The sequence below is a fragment of the Salvia miltiorrhiza genome, chromosome 1 (assembly GCF_028751815.1).
Source record: "Salvia miltiorrhiza cultivar Shanhuang (shh) chromosome 1, IMPLAD_Smil_shh, whole genome shotgun sequence".
NCBI lineage: Eukaryota > Viridiplantae > Streptophyta > Magnoliopsida > Lamiales > Lamiaceae > Salvia > Salvia miltiorrhiza.
This window is the reverse complement of record NC_080387.1, coordinates 11,628,646-11,656,526: the sequence shown is the minus strand read 5'-3', so window position 1 is coordinate 11,656,526 and position 27,881 is coordinate 11,628,646. Positions and strand designations below refer to the sequence as shown.

General features: G+C 34.6%; 2 protein-coding genes across 23 annotated transcripts in view; both read left to right on the top strand.

The window, feature by feature from the left end:
• LOC131006604 (uncharacterized) overlaps window positions 1–7,190 on the top strand; it is an 8,989-nt gene extending 1,799 nt beyond the window's left edge. For 3 of the 22 annotated variants that reach the window (XM_057933771.1, XM_057933776.1, XM_057933770.1), the window contains 16 exons: window positions 1–14; window positions 738–851; window positions 975–1,017; window positions 1,276–1,361; window positions 1,581–1,679; window positions 2,160–2,214; window positions 3,317–3,416; window positions 4,549–4,771; window positions 5,384–5,534; window positions 5,617–5,654; window positions 6,104–6,176; window positions 6,250–6,330; window positions 6,423–6,448; window positions 6,533–6,587; window positions 6,683–6,728; window positions 6,819–7,190. The exon at window positions 1–14 is cut by the window's left edge. In XM_057933771.1, the coding sequence (XP_057789754.1) occupies window positions 1–14; window positions 738–851; window positions 975–1,017; window positions 1,276–1,361; window positions 1,581–1,679; window positions 2,160–2,214; window positions 3,317–3,416; window positions 4,549–4,771; window positions 5,384–5,534; window positions 5,617–5,654; window positions 6,104–6,176; window positions 6,250–6,330; window positions 6,423–6,448; window positions 6,533–6,561 (1,132 nt within the window). In that variant the 3' untranslated portion in view covers window positions 6,562–6,587; window positions 6,683–6,728; window positions 6,819–7,190. Of the gene's footprint in view, window positions 15–737; window positions 852–974; window positions 1,018–1,275; window positions 1,362–1,580; window positions 1,680–2,159; window positions 2,215–3,316; window positions 3,417–4,548; window positions 4,772–5,383; window positions 5,535–5,616; window positions 5,655–6,103; window positions 6,177–6,249; window positions 6,449–6,532; window positions 6,729–6,818 lie in introns of all 22 variants that reach the window. The other 19 variants (XM_057933768.1, XM_057933765.1, XM_057933764.1 and 16 more) reach the window with 14 other exon arrangements.
• Window positions 7,191–10,536: 3,346 nt separating this feature from the next.
• Window positions 10,537–12,204, top strand: LOC131006603 (uncharacterized). The gene is made up of 2 exons (XM_057933760.1): window positions 10,537–11,418; window positions 11,768–12,204. The coding sequence occupies exons 1-2, from the start codon at window positions 11,233–11,235 to the stop codon at window positions 11,957–11,959; spliced, it is 378 nt and encodes a 125-aa protein (XP_057789743.1). The 5' UTR covers window positions 10,537–11,232; the 3' UTR covers window positions 11,960–12,204.
• Window positions 12,205–27,881: the final 15,677 nt, after the last annotated feature.

Below are 27,881 nucleotides of genomic sequence, written 5' to 3'. Positions count from 1 at the left end.
CAGTACTACAATTGGTAATTTTTCTTGACTTTTGACTTTTGAGGTCTAAGAAACCAGAAATTCTGGAGATTCATATTCTGAAAGATTCGTGATGGTGAAAGGAATCCACTCCTTTGCAATTTATCACAAGATTATGAAGTGAAAACTTCTGATATGGCATTATTTTGATTTTGTTGTTTATATGTATGTATCATTATTTTGATGGTCAATAGGAATCCACCCCTTTTGAGGACACATAAGGATTTTATTCCATAGTCTTGCTGATAAATTTCATTTCTGATTGGAAGAGCAATGTATCCTGGACCCATGCTTCTATTATAAGCCTGACCTGTCTTCTGATATGTTCAATACATTCTCAAATTTGCAATTATAATCAAAGAAAGTAGAAAAGAGAATAAGCTCATCAAACCTTCCAGGGTTATTATGACACAAGTAGGACTTACTGTTATGTCTTTCAAGTTTCAATACCAGCTTTACATTTTTACATTTTAAATTTCTGTCAATTCATTCATATAAGTTAAATTTGAAGGCTATCTTAGTCAATGTAGAGTCCAGATATTAAGAGCTAACTGTTTCACTGCTTCTGGCCTATAACATATGCAAAATATGTAGACTTGCTCTTCTTTCTTTTTGTTGCAAGATATTCCTGTGAGGTACTAGTGAGCTTGAAAACTTAGTATCCAATATAGTTTTGTCCACTCCATATGTCAATTAATTTTCCATTTCCTTCTTAAAAGCAAGTGATAACTTGGAGAATGATGATTTCACTTTGAACGATCAAGATGCATTCCCTTCTCAAGTTATTCTCACCAGTGACTGCATTTCTGTGGATCAATCTGAGATAAATGAGCGTATGTTTCTGATCTTCACAAATTCATCCTTTTCTCATATGACTAAACTATCCATTTGCTACTTGAAAATGATAGCTATTGTATGTATATAAGAGCCAGTATATTATACTCTCTTTATTTCAGGGTCTCCACCAAGCTATGTCACAGAGGCTGAATATCCAAAGAAGTAAGCTTGTTTCAGTGTAAATTTTGTCCTTAAAGTCAGTAATTTGTTATCATTCATTATAAATCTCTTAATATACTAAAGATAGAACACAATAACTTTAAGCTGGATTAATTTTATCACGTGGAAGTGGACTCAAATTGATTCACATATTGACTGTATCTCTGCACTGCATTTGTTGTCTCTTTACATGCTGCTGTATTGTTGTTTAAAGCGGGCTTTCTGAGTTGGGAGGAAAATTTAATAGTCACAGCTTTACAGGGTTTCAGTCCATTTACAGAATAATGATGAAAATTTAGTTGGGAACTTCAGTGAGCTGGATTCTTTCAAGTTGTCCGTGTCACACCGTGAGTACCAATCTCTATGGGATTGTCTTTCGTTTTCTGTTTATATAGCTTGTATGTCATTCCAAGTTTAAAGACGTCCTGGGCTCCTAGCGTTCCTAGTGAATCATTTTTAAGAATTGCATTCCTCCCTTCCCTTGTCAATCACTACCTTGGAACAGTATTTATGACTGTAGATTGAACTATAAGTTAAAATCCTTTTTTGTTTATCACTTTCTGCAGAGATATCTGTCATTGATTTACTTGGTGATGGCACAAATACTAATGCAGAGGAAAATTCATTACGTGAGCAAGAAGCCCATGTTGCATTCTCAGTGGAAGGTTTTTGTTGTTGATTTTCTAACTATTCAGTCTATTCTTATTCATTTCCAAAAAACACTAGGTGATGTTGCCTGAATTACAGATGTACAATCAATCTATCCCATTCCCATTGCAGAAAATGTATTTCTGGATAGTTTTCTTGTGTAATAGACTAATACAGTAAGCATGAGTTAATGAACAATACTCTGTCTTTGGATATACAATTACATAGAAGAATGAAAAATATACTAATAGAGTAGGAGAGATAGTTATTAAAAACCTAGTTCCCTATGCTTTTAAGCAAATTAGGAAAATCAACTGATTATACAGCAATTTTGCTATATTGTCAAACCTTCTGAACTATGTAAGAATTCTGGGACTTGTACATTGTTAGGAGCTTCATTACCTTCATCTTTTAAAGTGTATTAGCTTTAGAAATTCTAATTGAAGCCTTAAATATGAGCACATAGTTCGCATTGAAAGACTGCTTTTGCATTTCAGGTCTTGGACAAGTGGAAACAGAAACTCCAGTTCACTCACCAAAGATACCAGGAAGGTAATTTGAATTGCCATATTTACAGGTTTGGTAATGCACGATACATGATTTATAAATTGAGCATGTAAAGACATTAGACACTTTGAGTGCATTTTTCTTGAGATTTATAGTTAAGGATTTACATAAAAGCACACACAAAAAAATCAAGTTGTATGTCAACAGGAACAAGGACCCTAAATCAAAATTAGTTTCTTCATTGTCGGACTGTACAGCTCGTAAAACAAATGCATCATGTAATTGTCTCTCCTGGCTCGTGCTTTTCAAGACTCAGATTATTTCAATTTCCTCAAGGCCTCAACCTCTAAATGCAGTTCTTGTACCTGACTCCATTGCTTGGCATTGTGATAATATCTGGAGTCTGGAATAACAGGATGAAGCGGTGTCTTACAATATTGAAAATTTACAGTTTCATGCTTTAAACATTTTGTCTCCACTAAACAGAAATCTAATGGTGATTCTCGTTCCTGAATTATTTTTCCCATATTCCTAACAATTTTCACATTGCAAACTGCCAGTTATTAAGTACCACAGAGTAGTCATTTATGAATATTGCCTCTACAATTTTCTTTAAAAGGATGATTACACCATCCAATTATGAATATTGCATCTACAATTTTCTTTAGAGGGATGACTACACCATCCTTTTATGATATGCTTCTTCCAAATTGACAACTCCTATGGTTTTTCAATAGATGTGAGATTATGATGTTGAAGCAGTATCTCACATGCTTCATACTTGCAAGACATGTTAGTTCATATTATGAGTACTATCTTTGTCTACATATAGCTGGAAAAAGACTATGACGTCCATCTAATACTCTGTTTTTGTACCCATTTCCTTGGTACCCTCGAACCTAGTCAATTCCCATGTATAGTGGTAGACTTCCAAACAGAGTTTTCTCTGTGATTCATATGTTAATTGGAGAATAAGTAATGGCCATTTCTAGTCAGAAGTCATTTTAGAGGTAGCCTTGTAATCTTGTTAAACAAATCCTGGAGTTCAATTTGTGTGCTCAGACGTGCTTTACATACATCATATATGATTGGTTAAGAGTATTAAAATTCTGTCTGATCATCTATATCTTTTTTTAATTGATGACAGATCCTTTCTGAACTGTTACTCTCCACCAAAAAAAGCATCTAGAGTACCTATTACATCCAAACACTTGAATTATGGCTTTCATGACCTAGGGTCTAGACCGGTAAGAGCATTTCTACTGCATCTCATTTGTTAAGGATATTTTGTGAGGCTGATGGTTTTTAGTAATAGCCAACTAGCATAAAATAACACAAACAGTTAACACGAATTGCAACCAATAGGAAAATCAAAACATTGGTCTTGAATCTAGTTTGTAAACAAATTAGTTTGTAATGGAAAGAATAAAACCAATATCATCTGGAGCATGGCCAATATCGACACAACCAATCCCACGATTCAGCTGCTTGTGTTTGGGGGGTCGACCACGCCCCCTCTTCTGCGGTAAATCCACCACCAGCGTTTCAACAGTAGGCGATTTGGTGCTCAGGACGAGCTCCTCAATATCGCGGGCTTTAATCTCGTTCTCCATAGCCAAAACCTGCATGTCAATTTGAGAATTAGTATTAGGGGTAACAACAATCATCCTATCGTTAGATAATTCATTGCATAGGGCAAGTGTTGCTAATGATATTATGGAAGAAAATTAAACCAAAAGGAAGAAACAAAGAAAAATCTTTCATCTCAATTGAATCTGCCGTCTTCTTTCATTCTTTAGGCCTTGTGGTACTCTAAAAATATAAAACTAATCTTCAGAGTACGTCCTGAGCTCTCTGTTGTGCCCTTTTGTATGTACTTTATAAGGCAAAAATAGGGTTGAGCAATATGGCTGAAACTTTCTGTCTGTTTATGCATAGGCGCCTGACACGGCCATGTCAGCACTCAGTACCTGTGTTACTGACAATGTCGATTAGTTTGGGGCCTGTCATTTTTGCTTGATGCTCTTGGTCTTTTGCATGCTTTAAACCATCCTAAATCACTAGTAAAAGGCCTACACTTATTCCATTAGACATGTCATATGGAGCAAATAAGTAAAGAAATAGAAAATGTGGAGACATAAGAATTGTATATAAATGATTCACATTTATCATTTGATATAAAGCAATTACCAAAAACCACTGCTGTTATTACCTTTGCTCCTGCTCCCACTCACTTCTGTAGGAGGCACAGGAAAATCTTGAAAGTATGTACTGTCAAGAAAGCGACACTGTCCCATGCTATACTTCCTATGCTTAACTATCTCTTATGGACTTGTTGGAGATATTCTCAGAATTATACATCAACTGGACAATGTACAGGATGTTTTGATGCAGGATATTGCTTTTTCACCATGTGACAGTACCATAGATCAGCCTTTCTGCACCAGGGATTTGATGAATGCTGCTGGTGATCTAAAGCAGAACTTCTTAAATTTCAGAAGGCCCTCTATGTACGATTGGAACTGTTCTAATGTGCAACGAGATTTGGGGAATGACGAACTCCTCTATAACAACCGAGGCAGCAGAAGAAGAATTTGGGACGGTTGAGGTTTCTCTAAGCAATTTAATCTTCTGAACTTCTTAATTTTTTAGGCTTCTGTGTGATTGCTGATTTATCAGAAAATTAAAACTTTTTTTTGATAAATTAACAGTATTAAATTAAATAAAGAAATTTAAAGGCCGCACCATAGGGGACTCGAACCCAAGACCTTTGGCCTTAGGCATTAACCCCTTACCGCTTGGCCAACACACGCACACCAGAAAATTAAAACTTAAATGTACATGAGGATTCCATATTAGAAATATTCAAGTAGGCATTTGAATGGACTGCCTGTATTCTGATATAACCCTTTACAACATATATTTCAGTAATGTAATTCATCATTGGTTGATTTTAACTGGAAAGTTAAGACTGATGTGATCTTGAACCAAATACTAGAGGGTTACACCTGGGTTGAGCATTAGGGGCTACACTTCTGTGAAGTTATCTTGTATATTGCATTTCAGTTGTTTCTTAGACTAATATATTTTATTTTACGTTGTCTATATATTTTATTACAGTTTTTCTTGGCCTGGAGAACTTTATATTCTTTGGTTTCAAAAGGATTGAGATGTGTGACTGGCACTTTTTTTTTTCCCCATTGGCGCTTCTTAGATGATGGCTTTGATGACCTGGGACTGGGAGAGCACGAATCATTTTGCACAAACTTTGATGAAAGAGATGTTGGCTTTGATGATTATTTTCATCCCAAAAACCTCTGGAAGCAGGACTTGGGTGTTGAAGGCTGGGATCTTTATAAGAAAAGGTCTCCAGCTGGAATTGATTAGTTGCTATTAAATTGCACTGCTCAATTAAGACTGCAATTAACAAATAGGATTCATATACAGGTCCAGCATAAAACGGCTTGAAACATTCAATGTGAAAGGTGCGACTCCTTTCAAAGACTATTTATGACTTTATATTATTCTCCATCTTTCTGAACTAACGGGCAAAGAGCATATATGCCTCACATGTATTCCTTTTTCTTTACAGTAGCCAAACTATTGAACTTCTAGTCTAGCTTCAGTTATTAACACCATAAGATATTAAGATATCCTAAAAGAGGAAAAACTAATCTGTACCCTGTTGCGTTCATTGAGTTTACAATTTTCACCTTAAGTTTCAGTTTGCCCATTCCTGCAGTAACTGAATTAGAAGAATAAGTGGCTTTTACAATTTCTGCTTTAAGTTTAGGTTAATTTTGTGGAATCTTTTATCTGTAACAGTTCACTTCATACATAATTCTGGAAAATACTTGCCTCACTGTGTAACCATTTCACATTATTCTTGTCTTGAGGAAGATAATGAAAATATAATATGTTTTTATATGATCAGAGTCACCTGGTCCCTATGCGAAGCATATTATTATGGAGGATGTTCATGGTACCAGAATCTCAGATAATAGGTGGTAAGTAAAGTTTACAGAGAGCATCTCTATCAATATTGGCATTTACTCATTGTTTGGTCCTGTATATTGACAGGCATTCTGGTATTGAAATCAATAATGATGTTAAAGATAACAACTCTGTGTCAGAAGACTCGAGAGAGAGGAGTCTGCTCAGGTTCAAGATATGCCTTTTGGCTTGTACCCACTGTCTTTCATTTTACTCTGAAATGATTAGGATTCTCTTAACTTATTCTGAAATCATGACAGCGAAGAATCATGCTCTTCCACTGCAGGTTAGTCATATTTGCTTTTATGATATCAAAGTTCTAGCACATAGTTGTACATTGTTGTTTATGTAATAAATTCTCATGGCGCAGTGAGGGATGCTTCAACCAAGAAATCGTAACAGCTGGAGCTTGACAAAAAACCATAGTAATAATGGATCTTGCTTTCCATCTCTTGCTCATCCCTTTTGGATTGGTTAAGTGGTGGTGTTTCGTCTGCATTGATGCTGGCATTCTTTTCAGGTTCAAGCACATTTGACTCAACTTCCATGCTAAACTGGATGTCTAGGTAGATATAAATATTTCACACAAGTTCTTATGGAAATCCTTTAGTTGCATATAACAATTCTTAATGTGAGATTTGTGTTATTGTGCATAGGACTGTCTCCTGCAGCTACAAAACATGTGGTTTCTCGTCATCTTCAAACCTGGTACGTTACAGAAAGGGAAGCATCCATCTTCATATGTCTATTATGAAGCCTCGGCTTCTTGTATAGGAAGAAATGAAGAAATGTCAGATATATGCTGGGAAACAAAAGAAGTAAATGCTGTTAAATGTGCTGTTAAATCAGAACGATGACTTTTAAGTTTGGGGAGCTATGAGCTGATAATTAGGATTGAACAAACTGATATTCGACAATGAACTGTATTTTAATTAATATCAAGGGCTATCAAGTATCAAGTGCCAAGTGCTGTAAAGAATAAAATTGGAGTTGCAGATACAATACAATCAGCCTTCAAAGTTTTTAAATAGGAGATTTTTTTTGTGCATTTGGATATATGCTGCATTCATTAAGTTTCAGCATTCTCTAATTAGGATTTATTAATCTTTAATTATGATTTAATAAGTTAGATAACTGTGCATCTGAGATTCTTGTAATAATTGCATGGTTGGGCTAGGCTCAACACTTGCGTCTTTTGGCTGTTTTAGCCTATTCTTCAAGTCATGTCAATTGTGTGCTCGACAGCTCGACTAAGTTTCTGGAAGTGTATTTTGATTTATGACTACCGACATAATTTTTCATTACCCTTAAAATTAATATGGAAGTACAAAGAAAATTATATTTATGTATGTATGGAGGGAGTGTTCAAACGAGTCTAGGCCTCGATGATGCATTATGAAATATTATGAATTTGTTGTAAAAAATTATGAATTAAAAAAAGAATATAGTGGCTATCTATAGGATTCGAATCTTGGATTATGAATTTTTATGAATTTACTTATCAAAGTGGTGAATTTTACTGTAAATCTTCATAATATAAGAGTTGAAATTAATTTTTTTATTTTATAGGATAAACATTTGAACATATATGACCCCTCCATGTTCATATAGTATTGCAGCATTGATCATTCATTATGGTTGATATTTTATCGAGAATCTTATACAAGTATCCCTCGAAAAAGAACTAATGAATTGATTATAGTGAGAGAACCAAAATAGCTCTAAAAAAAAGAGAACCAATACCAATTTTTATGAGTTAAGAGTTATTAACACTTAAAATATATGCACTATTTCAAACTACTCTATTTGTTCCACTAGAATAGGTTTGTTTTTTATTTTGGGATGTGTCATTAGTATAGGTTTATTTTAATAGCCAAAAAATACACGAACTTTCACCGAATTTGCAAATTGCACATGACCTTCAAAAATAGCCTCAGAATACATAACCTTTTAATTTAATTACAAATTGCACACGGCGAAAATTCCGATTACTTTTAAGTTTGACTGGCGATGACGTGGACAATATTTAACATACATGGCATTACACGTGGATTTTTTTACACGTGTGGCTCTACAATACACACTTTTTTTGACATGGCATTACTCTTAAAATTAAAAAAAAAAAAACAAAAAACACAAAATTGGAAATAAAAAATTGAAGAAGCCGGAAACCCAAAACCCCTCTTTCCAAAATCTCAGTCTAGCCTCTCACCTCCGCGACAGATCCGCCTCTGCGGCCTTTACCTCTGGCGCCGCCTCTGACCTCCGACCCATTTCTTCTCTCGCTCAAACTCAGATGAAAATCTTCTCCTAAATCAAGCCCTAGCTCTCTCTCGTTCTCCGTCTATAAGAGAACCGCCGTCGCTACCGAGGGGCCGACGAGGACCGGCGATTGGCCGTCGTTCCTCTTCAAATTCTTCTTCTCATCTCTGAAATTTTTCTTCAAATTCTTCTTCTCCTTTGTTCCTCTTCAAACCCTTATCTCCTTCATCCTCCTCCGCCGCGCGCCCCCCCTGAAAGCCCTCCTCCGGCGCGGCGGCCTAGTGGAAGTAGCAGATGATTTGAGTGCTCTGTAACTCGTGTATGAAGTGAGAGGCGCACCAGATCTGGGCTCGTGTGCAGATCTGGGGATTTCACCTAGGTTCGCGCGATGACTCCGGCGATCCCGCTCAGTGGCTCCAAGTCTGCACCAACCTCGAGAACCTGAAATCGGCAACGGAGGTTCATTTGCTGTTCATTTCCTTTTCTACTTGCAGATCTTGTGAGAAAATGGTCTTGTGTGGGTTTGATTGGGGTGGCTGATCAGGCGGTGGTTGGATTCAGGGTTCGATTGGGGTGGCTGGATTTAGGCGGTGGTGGTGGATTGGAGTGGCTGGTTTCAGGCGGTGGCGGTGGAGATTGCAGATTTGGGGATTTTTTCTTAATAGTTATAATCACTCAAAACGACGTCGTTACGTCGTTTTGAGCGTTAGATATAACTACAAAACGACGTCGTATTACTTGAACGCCGGTCGTCGACGTAGGAAAATTCCGGGAGCCACGTCAACAGGGATTAATGTATTGGTCAACGCGTGTGCAATTTGCAACTAAATTAAAAGGTCATGTATTCTGAGGCTATTTTTGAAGGTCATGTGCAATTTGCAAATTCGATGAAAGTTCGTGTATTTTTTGGCTATTAACCCTTCATTTTAAGTGAAATATATATATTTAAAATCCTTAATTGATGTGGACTATCTTTTTCCCTTAAGAAATTTTTTTCTATCTTCGTGCCAAAAAAAATTAAGCCCATTCTAATAGAACGGTGGGGGTACTGTTTGTATTGCATACTTAACCTCATCATATTATCCTTTAATTTCTGATGGAAGAAAATTCCGAAGTTTCAATTTTGATGTGCATGTCGACTGTGCGCGCGCGTGCGTGTGTGAGGGAGAGAGAGAGAGAGAAAGAAAAAACAGTGATATGCAGTGTGCACGCACATTCACGACACGCATAATAGAAATGTGTAATGTGCATGCATGCAGATGCAGAGTTTCACAATATCTACGCCTACCACCTTATATCGCTTTCACCATCTCATTATTTGTCCATTTCCAATAAATGCCAATACCGGCCCACTCATTCACGTGTCAACAAAATAATTCATTTCCACTTATATTCTCAACGATTCAACCTTTACCATCATAATTATTTCAATCCTACTTGAATAAATGGTTTCTTCTCTATATCATCAACTCCTCTCTCCATCCTTCAAATCTTTATGCTTTTGAAAATGATACAGATTTTAATAAAATTGATAAATATATTGTAAGTGAAATACATCTCTCACTTTTATTATTGAGTTATGTAGAACAATTTTATCAAAAATAAAAGGGGTAAGGATTTGAGGGACATACCAAAATAACAAAAAAAGTAAAAATTTGCAGAGAAGGAATATCATTTATGATACTTTTGGCTAGTTATTTTTTGTTACATCCGTCCATTTCAAACTAATTTCTTGACATAAAGTTGATTAAATTTAATTATAATTAACAAATCAGTTAATTAAATACAAATAAATATATATAAAATGATGGGATCCGGCCGCATGGTGTGGGGTCAGACGCACCAAGACCACCTCAATAAAATAAAATAAAAATTCCTAGTCTCAATATTACTAATTCATAGAGATTTATGCGTATAACTACTTAAGAAATAATTGATTGCTTATAGAGTATGTATTATGTTGGATTAGTGGGTTGACCTCGTCTAACACGTTACAAATGACAAATGAAATTGTAGGTAGGCCAAAGTTTTTTCACAAAAACTTAAATGAGCGCTGCCTTAAACTTGCGCTCACACCATGCGCGCGGGTCTGGGCCGGGTCTGACAAATGTGAACCGGGTCAACTGACCCGATATTAAAAAAAAAATCGTGGAACCCTAACCCAGCTTCTCTCTCGCGTTTCTCTCCCATCTTCTCTCTCCTTCTTTTCCTCAGGCTCCAGCCACCAATGTCGCTCCTAGCTCCGGTCGTGGGTCGCCGCGCGCCACTCTACCCTCCAGCTTTGGAGCCGCGCCCCCTCCAACTGTCGCCGCCGCACCGCATCAACGGTTGTCAAATTTAAGCGAGAGATGGTGAAGGCGCCGACCTTCACCGATTGAGGGCGGGGGCGGCGTTGTGGTTGCAAATTGAGATCTCGCTTGTGTGTTAGTGAACGAGTTCAGGGAGATAAAGGCGAAGGGGCGAAGACATCGAGGGAGGCGATGACACCGGGAATCGAAGGTGGGCAGCGGCGCCGCCCTCTAATTTTCATCCTTCTCTCTTCTCACGACGAACGGGAGAGATCTGAGCCGAGGCCTGAGAGAAAATCACGGTCGCCGCCAGAGTCATAGTCTGGTATTGAGGCAGCGGCGGCGGCGCAGCACGTGCAGTGCACTTTGCTCTTCTGCCCAACTTATGTTTCTATGTGTATGTTGAAGTATCATTTGACACTTGACACTTTCATAAATAACACTATCATTTAGAGATTTGGTGGAGAATGGGAATTTGGGGTTTGATTGGAGGAGAGAGGTGAGGATGTTTTAGTTTGAAATGTTGAACCTCTGTTCATGGGGAATTGCTAGTTCATGGAGCTGGTGGCGGGCTGGACCTTCTGGGCGAAGGGCCGGTGGAGATAGGGCTGCGGCTGGGTGGCGTCCAAGGCGCTGGATCTCGAGCCGAAGAAATCGAGCCTGCTCCTCGGGAAAGAGGGGCTTGATAGGCGGTGCGAGGATTATGGTAAATTCCTGAACCATGGCTCTGAAATTGGTGGTGTCTGTGGTCAGCACGGTGGTTGGCGTCCGTCTCGACGCTCTCGACCGCTTCTTGGGGTTCCGCGCCGCCGGAGACGCGGCTGCTGTGGCGCCCACCTAAATTGACACTTGACACTTTCATAAATAACACTATCATTTGAATATAAAGAAAAAAAAAGTTCAGATTATTTTTTGGAAAGAAAAAGAAAAAAAAATCTAGGATATTTTGCACCAAATATCACCTGCTGATAAATGAGTAAGTTGAATTACAGTAGACTAGAGAAGCATGTAAGAATAGAGCGTTGGTTTGGTTTGCTGATGAATTGATGGTGCAGTGTGCAGATTGCGGAAGCTCTGAGAATGCAGATGGAGGTGCAGAGGAAGCTGGAGCAGAAAATGGAGGTGCAGAGACATTTGCAGCTGAGAATCGAAGCTCAAGGAAGGTACCTGCAGTCGGTGCTCAACAAGGCCAAGGAGACTCAACATCACCTGCTCCACTCCGCCTCGGACCACAGCTCTCTCAGTAAAGCAAAGCAAAAAGGTGATTTAAATATTGACACTTTCAATATATGTAAATGGTACTAGGTGCATTAGCAAATGATATTATTCGTAAATGTTTTGTTTTCTTATGTGCTTTATTTGGTTTTAGACAGTGAAATGAATTATGCCGGAAATAGGAGGATATTTAGCAAGGAAGACAAGGGGATTGTGTGTGCAATTTAGTTATTGAATCTTGTAGTTTCATTATATAAATGATATAGTTTCATTCCAATTCTTGTAGTTTTAACTTGCATTGTTTCATTATATAAATGATATAGTTTCATTCTAATTCTTGTAGTTTTAACTTGCATTAAGTTTCATTCCAATTCTTGTAGTTTTAACGTGCATTGTTTCATTATATAAATGATATAGTTTCATTCCAATTCTTGTAGTTTTAACTTGCATTGGTTCATTATATAAATGATATAGTTTCATTCCAATTCTTGTAGATTTAACTTGTAATAATGCCACTGTACGAATTTAAGATTCCAAATGAAATTATGACATATCAAATGAAACTTTAAGATTTCAAATGACACTACAAGAATTCAAATGACACTATGACATTTCGAAATGAAACTTTAAGATTTGAAATGACACTACAATATTTCAAAAGACACTACAAACAGTTGAATGACACTATGCCATTTCAAATGAAACTTTAAGATTTCAAATGAAACTACAATATTTCAAATGACACTATAATATTTTAAATAACACTATCACATTTTGAAATGACACTACAAGATTTCAAAAGACACTAGAAGATTTCGAATGACACTATAAGATTTCGAATGACACTTTAAGAATTTGAATAAAACTATGACATTTCAAATGACATTTCGAATGACACTATAACATTTTGAATGACACTATGATATTTTGAAATGACGCTATTACATTTCATGATGAAACTTTAAGATTTCAAATGACACTTCAAGAATTCAAATAACACTATGACATTTCAAATGAAACTTTAAGATTTCAAATGACACTAAAGGATTTCAAATGACACTATAAGATTTCAAAAGACACTTGAAGATTTCGAAAGACACTACAAGATTTCAAATGACACTATAATATTTCGAATGACACTAGACGATTTTGAATGACACTGTGACATTTAAAATGACACTATGACATTTCAAATGTCACTACGACATTTTGAAATGAAACTTTAAGATTTCAAAAGACACTATAAGATTTTGAATGACACTATAGGATTTCGAATGACACTTTAAGAATTTTAATAAAACTATGACATTTCAAATGACATTTCGAATGACACTATAACATTTTGAATGGCACTATGACATTTTGAACTAACACTACAAGATTTGAAATGACACTATTATATTTCAAATGAAACTTTAAGATTTCAAATGACACTTCAAGAATTCAAATGACACTAAAGGATTTCAAATGACACTAAAGGATTTCAAAAGACATTATAAGATTTCAAAAGACACTACAAGAGTTCAAATGACACTATATCATTTCGGATGACACTAGACGATTTTGAACACTATGACATTTAAAATGACACTATGACATTTCAAATGTCACTACAACATTTTGAAATGAAACTTTAAGATTTCAAAAGACACTACAAGATTTTGAATGACACTATAAAATTTAGAATGACACTTTAAGAATTTGAATGAAACTATGACATTTAAAATGACACTATGACATTTCAAATGTCACTACGATATTTTAAAATGACACTTTAATATTTCGAAAGACACTATAACACTTTAGGATTTAGGGTTTCAAGTTTAGGGTTTTAGGGTTTAGGTTTCAGGTTTAGAGTTTAAGGGTTAGGGTTTAAGATTTAGGGTTTTAGGTTTAGGGTTTAGGGTTTAGGTTTTAGGTTTAGGGTTTTAAGTTTAGGGTCTAAGGTTTAGGTTTCAGGTTTATAGTTTAGGTTTCAAGTTTGGGGTTTATGTTTCAGGTTTAGGTTTCAGGTTTAGGGTTTAATATTTAGGGTTTAAGGTTTAAGGTTTAGGTTGAATAGTTAAAGTGTCATTTGATGTCGCAGCCCGATATAGCCAGTGATAGCGTATACCAAGTATCGTACGACTAATAAAAGAAATAGTGAAAGAAATAGGAATACATCTTGTATTAGTGGAAGCATTTGCAACTTATACTCATTTTCAAGAAGATTTTAGGACCAAATAGTGACTAGCTTGGATAAACATAATAAGCAGTTGAAACTTAGCAAGAGTTTGAGAAGTATTTCCCTTATGGGATATTACATGCATAAGCAAATTAAATAAAGAGTTTCATTAGAGTTGTGCAGCGATATGCGTTACTATATGTGTGAAGACATATAGCAGGGAGTTCAAATTCTTATAGAGTCAAGCAATAAGATAAGTGTGAGACATAGGAAAGACACAGCCAACTGACAATTCCAACAGCCTTCACCCATCCTCGCGCCAAGCCAGACCTGCACATTTAGAAATACATGCAGGGCTGAGTACCAAAAAGCACTTAGTGGACTCATGCCGAAAATAATTGAAATGTTGCTCTTAGAGCTATATGTCAATCTTGCCCTTTTCAATGCATCAACAGGATTTAGCTGAGATTTAAAATACATGTTCATGTTTTTCTGTCATAAACTCATTTGCATCATCATAATAATATCATTAGTCTGCAGACATTATATATTCACGGTATGTGCCAACTATGAGAACTCATATAACATATATATATATAAGGTGAAGAGAAGGAGGCCTCCTTCAAATCACCGTGACCGACCGACTAGAGACGGCTCACGATCACCTCTGCGCACAAAACCTTTACTGTCATATAAATCAGTCAAAGGCCGATATCTTGCATCACGATCATAATCATGTCTTTCATAGAGGCAACATACCATATCTCATTCTCATCAATAATAAATATGGCAAGTTGACAATTTTCATAATACTCATCAATAATGCTTCAACATGCTTCATTTTCATAAGATTCATCAATAATGCTTCAACATGCTTCATTTTCATAAGAATTTGCATTTGAACTCATTATTATGGTAGCTAGCCATAATAGAGTTAGAATAAAGCCCACCTGTCTCAGGGGTCGATGACGTAACGCTCAGAGTCGTACTAACGCCGGCCGTCACTCGAACCTTTGGTGGCGCACGTGGTTTAGATTGCCATGTGACAAAATAAACTCTAGTTAGAATTTAATCTAACTAATATCTTAATACTTATGCTTTCATCATATGCTTAATCTCATCTTATAACTTCTCTACTATTTACCCAATTGGACCTCCCAATTTAATTGGATCTCTTATCCAATTAAAAGACTCTCAATCCTAGGTAAATAGCATTCAAATAAATCACTTAGTCATTCATACTTCAAATTACTCAATCATTCCACATAATACATTTCACCATTTATCACAATAGTCAAATGACTTGAAAATAATTCTATGAACTTGAAATCTTTTTCCTTGTAAGTAATTTCCCAAATAATCATGTAAGCTTTGGAAAATATATATAAAATTTTCTAGTAGCATTTTCATGCCATAACATGGTGTATTAATCCACCAAAACTTTGAAATCCTCAAAACAAATTCAAAGTAGAAATTTTCGGACTCCTACAGTTTGCCATTCTGCTCTGCCTCAACTTTAAAGAATAAACTGTTTTAACTCAGAAATCACCTGGATTCGAGACTTACACCGCTGAAAAGCTCATTGAGTCTAGTTTTGCACGACTGGAAGTTAGGATTTTTGAAAAATAGTAAACGTTGTCCAAACGGTTTGAAATTTGATGTGCATCGGTATAACACATTTATCTTTCTACCATAAAAATTTGGGAGGCTGAATATTTTTGAAAGCTACTGAAAAGTGTGACTCTATGGACTGCCTTTCTAAATTTCCGGCGGAAATGCGCAGTAAAAGATTTATATTTTAAAAAGGTAGTAAACAAAGTGAAAATGACTTGAAATTTTACCAGCATTCTCAAGACACATATATCTACACTCTGTAAATTTTTGAAGATTTTTGGACGAGGGAAGCCTCGTCGACTGATCAGTCCAGAACGTAAGAAAACTTCTCAAAATGGTTGAAACAACAACATTTATACATATCATCTTAGATCTATAATTCCATCACCATTCTCATGCCTTTTCTCACTAATAACTCATCATGCTTCAATTATCATAACATATAACCCTCTTAAGGGTTTTCAAGAAATATCTTCCATTTTCATGCATCTAACATGAAGAAGGGTATAAGCATATGAAAGTAGTGAAAGTTTGAAGGAGTTCATATGCTTTCTTTCACCAACATTTTCGAAAATCATAAGAGTAGAGAGGGGACTATCATGCGTCAATATGCTTCAATATACATGCTTATACATCATGAGAATATATATATAACATAAGAGGAGGATTGAAGTTGCTACCAACAAGATCAATGGAGGTGGAGTAGAAGATGATGCGTAGTATGCTTGGAGCTTGTGCTTGAAGATTGGAGCACACTTGATGGCTTTAGTGTGTAGGTAGAACATTTTTGGCTTCCTTAACTCTTTCCAAAAATGGTGAAACAAGGAGAGAAGTGTGGTGCAGTGAGGAGGGGAGGTTGCCGAAAATAAAGAAGAAGAAGAGAGGGAGAGAAGGCTTGGCATTGATGAGAATTGATGGTGTGATCTTTCCATTAATGCCCAATCTTGTAGTAAATGAAGAAGTAATGGGTGAGGATGTCATGAGCTGAGGTGAATAGAGAATGAGAAGAGAGAAGGAGAGAAGAGAGAAGAGTGAGGGACGAGAGAGAGAGATATGAGAGGAAGGTGTGCATGTGTCGTGAGAGCTTAAAAATGGGGATTATGTTTGGCTAGATAGGTTAGCCTTTTAGGGTGTTTACTATGCTTGCATGTGTGACTCATTTAAGGTGAAGAAAGAGAGGAGTGTGAGAGAGGGGAGGGAGTGCGTGAGGGAGAGAGTAAGACCGAGAGAGAGAGTGAGAGAGAGATCGAGTGAGTGAGAGAGATCAAGAGAGTGTGAGAGAGAAAGAGAGAGAGATGTATATATATATATATATATCTATATATATATATACTTGAATAATTAACTCTTATTTAGTGTGTGGGAAAATATATCTCATGAAATTATATATATATGTGAGGAAGATTTATCTCAATTATGATATTACTAATATCATAATTACAATGCATCAATAAATCATATGTGAATATTCTACCAAGTAAAATATTTATATCACATCGACATTTCAATAAAAATATAGGGTGAAGATAGGTTTCTCAATAAGAGAATTTATATGACCCGAGAAAAAATAATATCGCCTTCTATAATTCTCAAAAATAATTCTTATCTCATTTATTCGCCCCCGTGCATGATTCCTCTAGCTTCTATTTAAAAAAAACTCAATTTAAATCGAGCTAGGGTACAAATAGTTTCTCAAAATACGGAGTGTTACATTTGAATTTCTCGAGTGTCATTTGAATTTGAGGTTTAGGGTTTTAGGTTTAGAGTTTAGGTTTTAGGTTTAGGTTTCAGGTTTAGGGTTTAGGATTTAGGGTTTCAGGTTTAGGTTGAATAGTTGAAGTGTCATTTGAATTCTCGAGTGTCATTTGAATTGTAGGTTTAGGTTTCAAGTTTAGGGTTTCAGGTTTAGGGTTTAGGGTTTTAAGTTTAGGGTTTAAGGTTTAGGTTTCAAGTTTAGAGTTTAGGATTTAGGGTTTCAGGTTTCGGGTTTAGGTTTCAAGTTTAGGGTTTAGGATTCAGGGTTTTAGGTTTAAGGTTTAGGTTGAATAGTTAAAGTGTCATTTGAATTTCTCGAGTGTCATTTGAATTTCAGGTTTAGGTTTCAAGTTTAGGGTTTCAGGTTTAAAGTTTAGGTTTTAGGTTTTAGGTTTAGATTTCAGGTTTAGGGTTTAGGTTTCAGGTTAAGGGTTTGGGGTTTAGGTTTAGGGTTTAGGATTTAGGGTTTCAAGTTTAGGGTTTAAGGTTTCAGGTTTAAGGTTTAGGTTTCAGGTTTAGGGTTTAGGTTTCAGGTTTAGGATTTAGGGTTTCAGGTTTAGGGTTTAGGTTTTAGGTTTAGGGTTTAGGATTTAGGGTTTCAGGTTTAATGTTTAGGTTTCAAGTTTAGAGTTTACGTTTCAGGTTTAGGTTTCAGGTTTAGGGTTTAGGTTTCAGGTTTAGGGTTTAGGATTCAGGGTTTCAGGTTTAGGGTTTAGGATTCAGGGTTTCAGGTTTAGGGTTTAGGTTTAGGGTTTAGGGTTTAGGTTTCAGGTTTAGGGTTTAAGAGTTAGTGTTTCATGTTTAGGTTTTAGGGTTTCAGGTTTAAGGTTTAGGAGTTAGGTTTTCAAGTTTAGGTTTTAGGGTTTCAGGTTTAGAGTTTAGGTTTCAGGTTTAGGGTTTAGGTTTTAGGTTTAGGGTTTAGGGTTTAGGGTTTCAGGTTTAGGGTTTAGGATTTAAGGTTTCAAGTTTTGTGTCTAGAATTTTAGATTTCAGGTTTGGATTTAGGGTTTAGGTTTCAGGTTTAGTATTTTAAATGGCACTACTATATTTCATTGAATGTTGTAGTGTCATTTGAATGTCATAGTGTCATTTTTAAATCATGTAGTGTCGTTTGAAATCTTGTAGTCTCAATTTGAATTGTTATAGTGTCATTTGAAATCTCATAGTGTCATTTGAAATCTTGTAGTGTCATTTGAAATGTCATAGTGTCATTTCAAATGTTATAGTGTCATTTGAAATCTTGTAGTGTCATTTCAATTGTTGAAGTTTCATTTGAAATGTCATAGTGTCATTTGAAATCTTGTAGTGTCATTTCAATTGTTGAAGTTTTATTTGAAATGTCATAGTGTCATTTAAAATGTCATAGTGTCATTTAAAATGTCATAGTGTCATTTGAAATCTTGTAGTGTCCTTTGAAATGCCATAGTGTCTTTTGAAATCTTGTAGTGTCATTTCAAATGTCGTAGTGTCATTCGAATAGTCAAAGTGTTATTTCAAATGTCATAGTGTCATTTGAAATCTTGTAGTTCATTTGAATTGGTTAAGTGTCATTTGAACTGTCATAGTGTCATTCGAATTCTTGATGTGTCATTTGAAATCTTGTAGTTTCATTCAAATTATTGAAGTGTCATTTGAAATGTCATAGTGTCGAATTCTTGATGTGTCATTTGAAATATCATAAATGTCATCTTATAGCTTCAATCGAATTGTTGAAGGGTCATTTGAAACGTCATAGTGACATTTGAATAGTCAAAGTGATATTTCAAATGTCATAGTGTCATTTGAAATCTCGTAGTTTCATTTGAATTGTTGAAGTGTCATTTGAGATGTCATAGTATCATTCGAAATGTCATAGTGTCATTCGAATTCTTGATGTGTCATTTGAAATCTTATAGTTTCATTTGAAATGTCATTGTGTCATTTGAAATCTTGTAGTGTTATTTGTATGTCGGAGTAGTATCATTTGAAAATCTTGTAATGTCATTTGAAATATCATAGTGCCCTTTGAAATGTCATCTTGTAGTTTCAATCGAATTGTTGAAATGTCATTTGAAATCTTGTAGTTTCATTTGAATTGTTGAAGTGTCATTTAAAATGTCATAGTGTCAATCGAAATGTCATAATGTCATTTGAATTGTTTAGGGTTTAGGGTTTAGGATTTAGGGTTTCAAGTTTAGGGTTTAGGATTTCAGGTTTCAGGTATTGGTTTGAGGTTTAGGGTTTAGGTTTCAGGTTTATGATTCAGGGTTTAGGTTTCAGGTTTAGGGTTTAAGATTTAGGGTTTTAGGTTTTAGGTTTATGTTTCAGGTTTAGAGTTTATGTTTCAGGTTTAGGGTTTTGGATTCAGGGTTTCAGGTTTAGAGTTTAGGTTTCAGGTTTAGGGTTTAGGGTTTAGGGTTTCATTCGAAATGTCATAGTGTCATTTAAAATCTTGTAGTGTCATTTGAATGTCATAGTGCTATTTTTAAATCTTGTAGTGTCATTTGAAATGTCATAATGTCGTTCGAAGTGTCTTTGAAATATCATAGTGTCATTCGAAATGTCATAGTGTTATTCGAAATGTCATAGTGTCATAATGTTTAGGGTTTAGGGTTTAGTGTCATTTACATGTAAGTGTCATTTGAAATCTTGTAGAACAAATGATACTATTTTTCTTACTAAATGAAACCTTTAATATAGAACAAAAGAACAAATGATAATATTTTTCTTACTAAATGAAACCTTTAATACAGAACAAATGATACTATTTTTCAAACTAAATGAAACCTTTAATATAGAACAAAGAAAAGAGCGAAACTTGTAATATCATTTATTAATGATACTATTTTTCTTACTAAATGAAACCTTTAATATAGAACAAATGTAACTATTTTTCAAACTAAATAAAATAAAAAAATAATTAAAAATTTGAAACGAAAAAGAAAAAAGAAGAAGAAAAAAGAAACTACATAGCTAAGAAACTATAAGTATTAAAAGAAAGAAACTATAGAAAAAAGAAAAAAAAACTACAAGTATTAAAAGAAAGAAACTATATAAAAAAAAAAAAAAACTACATACTTAAAAGAAAGAAACTACAAGTATTAAAAAAAGAAACAACAAGTATTATTTTAATAAAGAAATTACATACTTAAAAGAAAGAAACTACATACTTAAAAGAAAGAAACTACAAATATTATTTTAATAAAGAAATTACATACTTAAAAGAAAGAAACTACAAGTATTATTTTAATAAAGAAATTACATATTTAAAAGAAAGAAACTACAAAAAAAGAGAAAGAAACTACATACTTAAAAGAAAGAAACTACAAAAAAAAAAAAAACTACATACTTAAAAGAAAGAAACTACAAGTATTATTTTAATAAAAAAAATTACATATTTAAAAGAAAGAAACTACAAAAAAAACTACATACTTAAAAGAAGAAAGTACAAGTATTATTTTAATAAAAAAATTACATATTTAAAAGAAAGAAACTACAAAAAAAAGAAAGAAACTACATATTTAAAAGAAAGAAACTACAAAAAAATATTAAAGAAACTACAAGTATTATTTTAATAAAAAAATTACATATTTAAAAGAAAGAAACTACAAAAAAAAAAAAAAAAACTACAAAAAAATATTAAGAATAATGTGTAGGGGAGCTGGAATTCGAACCCACAACCTAGCGCTTACATATAGGCCCAAACCACTACGCTACCTTCTCAATTGGTAACAATTACATTCACACTTTATAAAATTAATAATAAAGTCATTGCAATTTTTTTTTTAAATATAAATTGGAGCCAAATCTCGGGTCCGACCCGACCCAGACCCGCGCTCACATACTGCGCGCAATAAGCCGACGCTCACGTAAGTGCTTCTCAAGTTTTTTTTAGTTTTTTCCGGATTGAATACAATGACACATGCAACTAATAATTGTTTTCCTATTGCTTTTTTTATAATTTTATTTAGAAACCGCTGACTTTGTATAAATTTTAAATTACGCAAAATCTTGTGTGCGGGTGGCCGCATGGTATGCGGTCCACCTGTACACATGTCTACATATTTTAACTTCTAGTAATTTAATTCAAAATTGTGGTGTGATGTAATGGTAATAACCACACCTCTTTTTTATCCCGAAGGCGGCTTTTTGCATTTTTTTTGTCTCATTTTTCACTCCTTTTTTGGCTTGCATTCTTCTTCTTTTTTTCTTTTTTTTTTCTGTTATCTTTTTCTGATGCGTTTTTTTTTTTTTTGACCTTTTTTTGTTTTTTGTTTTTTTGCATTTTTTTCTTCTATTATTCTGTTTTATTGTGTTTCTTCTTCTTTTTTCTGTTTATAAAGCATTCTATTATTCCTTTTTTTCTCATTTTTTTTCTTGTATTTTCTTTCTCCTTTTTCCCTCTTTTTTTTTTCTCTTTATTTGCCTGCGTTTTTCTCTTTTTTTTACAATAATAATTATTTTTATACATATCAATAATTACTTTTTCTTACAATATTAATTATTTGATCAAATAACTAAAAGTATAAATTCTCATGAATAAAAGTAACAATTATCGTAAACAAATGTAATATTTAGAAACATTACATTTCATTGCAACAATAATCACTTTTTGTTAAGACAATAATTACTTGACCAAATAGTTAAGAATAAATGTATTAACGAGTAAAAATAACATTACTTTTCTTAACATCAATAACTAGTTTTACTTACAAAAAAATTTATTTGAGCGAATAACTAAAAGTACAAATTCTCATAAATAAAAGTAGCAATTATCGTGAACAAATGTACTCCCTCCGTCCCATTGGGCTTGTCCCATTTGGTTTCGGCACGGTTATTAAGGAGAATATTATTAGTGTTTTAAGTGTGTAAGTAATAAAAGTATAAAATTGATAAAGCAGGAGATGAAAGATGATAAAGTAGGAGAGAAAATATAATAAAGTGATAAAGTAGGAGAGAGAAGATGATAAAGTAGGAAAGAGAATGTGAAAAAAATGATAAAGTATGAGAGAGAAGATAATTAAGAATTTTTATTGTTTAGTTAATTGTTACCATTTATAGAAATGGGACAAGATCGTGGGACAAACAAAAAAGAAATATGGGACAAGATCAATGGGACGAAGGGAGTAATAATTTATAAACATTACATCATATCAGTAGTTATTTTTCTTACGACAATGATTACTTGAACAAAGTTAACAATTATTATAAACAAATGTAATATTTGTTCACGATAATTGTTACTTTTATTTGTGAGAATTTGTACTTTTAGTTATTTTCTCAAATAAATATTTTTAAGTAAAAGTAGTTATTGATGTGAAGAAAAGTAATGTTATTTTCACTCGTTAATACTTTTATTCTTAACTATTTGGTCAAGTAATTATTATCGTAACAAAAGCAATTATAAAATTGTAGGACTATTTTTTTTTTTTTGACTTTGGGGGGAGCGGTGAGGTTTGAACCATGGACCTCACTGTTCGTAAACAGGAGCTCGCACAGCTTGGTCTCCTCTTGGGGACCCGTAACAAAAGCAATTATTGTTGCAATGAAATGTAATGTTTCTAAATTATTACATTTGTTCACGATAATTGTTACTTTTATTAATGAGAATTTATATTTTTAGTTATTTGATCAAATAATTAATATTGAAAGAAAAAGTAATTATTGATATGTATAAAATTAATGTTATTTTTACTCGTTAGAACTTATAATTTTGTATATTTGGTCAAGTAATCATTGTCATAAGGAAAAGTAATTATTGATATATATGATGAAATATAATGTTTCTAAATTATTACATTTGTTCACGAAAAATACCCACTTTTTGTGTTAAAGGACTAAATTACCCTTCTATATAAATGGACAAACCCTAGCCTCCTCTAATTCTCTCATTTCTCTCTCTCTCTCTCTTCTCTCTCTCTCTATACACGCTGACTCTTTCTCTTCTCTCTCTTTCTCTGGATCTCTCTCTTCCAAGCGGCGCCGCCGCATGCTCCCACGGCCACCGCCAACTCCGTCGCCTGCGATGAGGCCAGCAGCAGAGCTACCGACCCGGCGGCGGCGCATCCATCGTCTCCGCTTCTCCGATCTCAGCTGGCGCCGATTTCTCTCTCTCTCTCTCGATCTCTCTGTAAATCATCCGCCTCCACCACCGTGCCGCCGCCACTGCTGTCATCGGCTTCCTCCCTGCTTGCGGAAATTCGACGACTGCGTTGTTGTGCTTCCGTTCGCGTCCAGCGAAGCCTGGCCTCGGCGCGCCGCCCCGTCCTTCACCACGCCGCCGCCTCAGCACCGCGCCGCCCCGGATCTGCATCGCCGCCTCGCTCCGGCTAGAGTAAGACACAGATCTGAAGATCTCCGTCAGCGTCTATGAGGATCTCAGATTATTTCTCCATCTTGGAATCATTGGGATGAGAATGAGAATGATTTAGGGATTCTAGATTTTGGGGATTGTTCTTATTCAATCTATTATATAATAGGATTAAGCCTTAACCTATGTGGCATATCTAAAATCTCACCATTTCAAAATTTACCATATATAATCTTCATCATTTATTAATTAATTAACTATTACATTCTATATAAAGATTCATTAATCATAATAAATATAATTAATAATATATATATATATATATATAATATTAACATTACATATAATCTAAATTAATAAATTTTATTATTTATTTTTTCTAGATAATAATTAGATTTACATGTCTGATAAGAAAAAAATTATAATCTATATACGATAAATTATTTTAATTGAATGTTAGTGATTAGATATATATTTGTTATTAATTTTATATTTCTCAATAGTGTACATATTATATGTATATGCTACAATATATTATATTGTATATATATACATATATATAATATTTATATTCTTAATATATTATATAATAGGATTAAGCCTTAACCTATGTGGCATATCTAGAATCTCACCATTTCAAAATTTACCATATATAATCTTCATCATTTATTAATTAATTAACTATTACATTCTATATAAAGATTCATTAATCGTAATAAATATAATTAATAATATATATATATATATATATAATATTAACATTACATATAATCTAAATTAATAAATTTTATTATTTATTTTTTCTAGATAATAATTAGATTTACATGCCTGATAAGAAAAAAATTATAATCTATATACGATAAATTATTTTAATTGAATGTTAGTGATTAGATATATATTTGTTACTCCCTCCGTCCCACTAAAGTTGGCAACATTCGTTTCGGCACGGAGATTAAGAAATTGAGTGTTATATGTTTTAATAGAGTGTGGCCTACAATTGTTGACCAAATTAGTGAGTAATTGTTGACTTAATTAAAATAATTTTGGTATTTTTAGAAAGTGGCCTACAATTGTTGACCAAATTAGTGAGTAATTGTTGACTTAATTAAAGTAAACTTTTGCCATTTTTAGAAAGTGGCCAACTTTAATGGGACACCCAAAATAGAAATGTTGCCAACTTTAATGGGACGGAGGGAGTATTAATTTTATATTTCTCAATAGCGTACATATTATATGTATATGCTGCAATATATTATATTGTATGAATATATATATATATATATATATATATATATATATATATAATATTTATATTCTTAATTTTCAATAAAATTAATTTTAAATTAAGTTTGAATTGAGACATGCACATATATGTAAATTATAAACGGGTCCGGTCATTGATTTACATGTTTGCATAATAAGGCACAAATTCTATAAACTGATTACTTTAAAACAAAATCTTATTTTATGTCTATCAAAATAATTAAAATTTTATTTTTATTTTTTATAAAATAAATCCATACATTTTATTTATATAGGGAAGAAAAATATATTTTTTATTTCTGCAAACTTTATTTGTTTATGTTCGTCCATTACTACTACAATAATAATAATAATAATAATAATAATAATAATAATAATAATAATAATAATAATAATAATAATAATAATAATAATAATAATAATAATAATAATAATAATAATAATAATAATAATAATACGATTAGGCCTTAGCCTACGTGGCAGGCCTCAAATTCTTTCTTTTCAATCTCAATCTCCAACGTGGCATTTGAGAATCTAATCTATATATTCTCATTCTCACTTTTAAAACAAAAGTCACGCCTCCCTCTTCCTCACCCCATCGCCGCCGTCCCTGAATCCGGTCGGCGTCGTCTCCCCCTTCACTGTCTCTCTCTTCTCTCGATCCTTTTCTCTCTCTAAAGTCGATTGCACACTCAAATCAAGCCCTAATTCCCCCCTTAAACTGCCCGCCTCTCTCTCCCTCTAAATTCAGGCGTCGCCGCCGTCCTAAGGGCAGCGTTGCTCCGCCTCATCTTTGACTCCCTCTTCCATTCCTTAATTAGTTCGATTTTGTTTCCACTTCTTAAACCCATGAGAACTCTCCATTCGAAGCAATTAATACAAGAGCCCTAAGATTTTTTTTCCTATAACGCGTTGCCGTTCCTTCTTCTAGACTCCGACGAAATAGTTGCCGTTGAGCTTGCAGTTCGTCCGCCGCCGAGTCACCGCTGAGCCCTGGAGTTCGTCCACCGTGCCGTCTGATTTATGCCTAATTGTTCTAATTTTAGGGGTTTGCATGTGCTTATTTTAAGTTAAATCTTCTGGAAATTGGTGCGTTTTATGGTCTATTTTATGCTTTGCAGAAGATTTAGGTTTTCGAGATGAAGAGTGCAAATCTTGGAGAATTTGGGCTAAGAATCGTGTGTTTGTGCACACTCTAGCATGGAAGAGCGGCAAAGCCCCCGTGCCAGAACCGAGAAGGCCGCGCCAGAGCTAAAACCCCGCGCGGAAGTCAGGCCAGAGAAGTCAGGCCAGAGGAATCGAAATGCCAGAGGAGTCACCAGCCAGAGGAGTCACCAGCCAGAGGAGTCACTAGTCAGAGAAGTCTCTAGCCAGAGGAGTCAAAAGTCAGAGGAATCGAGAAGCCAGAGCAGAAGAATCACCTATTCCTCTGCCGAGAAGCGCCAGCATCAGAGAAGTAAAGTCCAGCGCTCGATAGCAGAGAACTCACCGTTCCTCTGGCGAATGCCAGAGAGGAAGCGATTCCGCTGGAGACCCATTCCTCTGGCGAATGCCAGAGCGGAAGCCATTTCGCTGGCGAGAGCCCCGAATTCCACCAGAGTAGGAGTGTTCCCAGAGCGCGCATTGCAGCTGGAAGTTGCCTTATTTTGCACGATTCTATTGCCTTTAGAATTCTTCTTTGCATGGCAACTTCCATGGTGATCCATAGGGAATTGAAGTCTATAAATAGGGCCATACTTTTCATTGTAATAATCAATCCCTTGCCCTAGTTTTAAACGCCATCTTTGCAATCTGTTGGCATCCGAAGCTTAGGAATTTACTTACTTTCATAGTTTCAAGTTTTTATTGTTCTAAGTTAGATTTCAATTTCGTTTTTAGTTTAGTTTCTTGGATTGTGATTGCGTGACACGATTACACGTTCAAGGATTTTACGGTATTTCGTATTTAATTTAATTTATTTCTGTTTAATCATGTTTACGTTTTTCATTCATGTTTATGCTTTCTTCTTAATTATGCAATTTAAATTATGCACTTTAGTTTATGCCTAGATTAGAAGTCTTTACTTTTACAAGTATTTACTTTCATAAGTAGGTTTAATTTAAGTTCTTTAAAATCTTGTCTAGGGTTTAATAGTTCAATTCGCCTAGCTTAGTTTTACAATTCGGTTTTTACTTAAGTTTTTAATTCTAAGTTTTAGTTTAATAATCAATCTCTTTACTGCTTTCTTTATTGTTTTTCCTGCGATACTACTAAAAGCCCTTAAAGACTTTCCTTGAGAGATGACACTGGGTCAACTTACCATCACTAGGATGTCCTTGTTCTATTGCAAGTCAAACTAGAGGTGTTCTAGGTTGAGTCAAATTTTGGCGCCGTTGCCGGGGAAAGTTTTAGGCGTTTTAGTTGTGTCGTTTTATTTGCTTTATTTAATTTCCAGTTTTTACGTTTTTGTTTTTACTTTTCTTTTCTTTCCACCCGGTGCGTTTCACCCGTGTGTTAAGTGTTGTGTATGCAGGGACGCCGTAATCTGAAAAGAAAATTAACGTCCCCGCTGGATAACACTCGAACACGTACTAGAGCAGACGCATTATACTCTGACTCTGATTCCGAGGATAGCGCTGCAAGCCTCGCCAATTCCAGCTCTGACTCCGATCTTGACGTTCCAGAGCAAACCGTAGTAGAGGAGGCATCCAGCTCTGACCAGCCAGAGCAGACCACAGCCACGGCAGAACACACTAAGGAGGAAAAGGCCAGCTCCGCCAATTTTCACACTGAGCAGGATTTACACGAGGAAAAAGAAGTCATGGCTCAACACATGGAGTACATGGGAGACTTCACCAGGCCGGTGATTGGAGATACAAACACGTCGGCA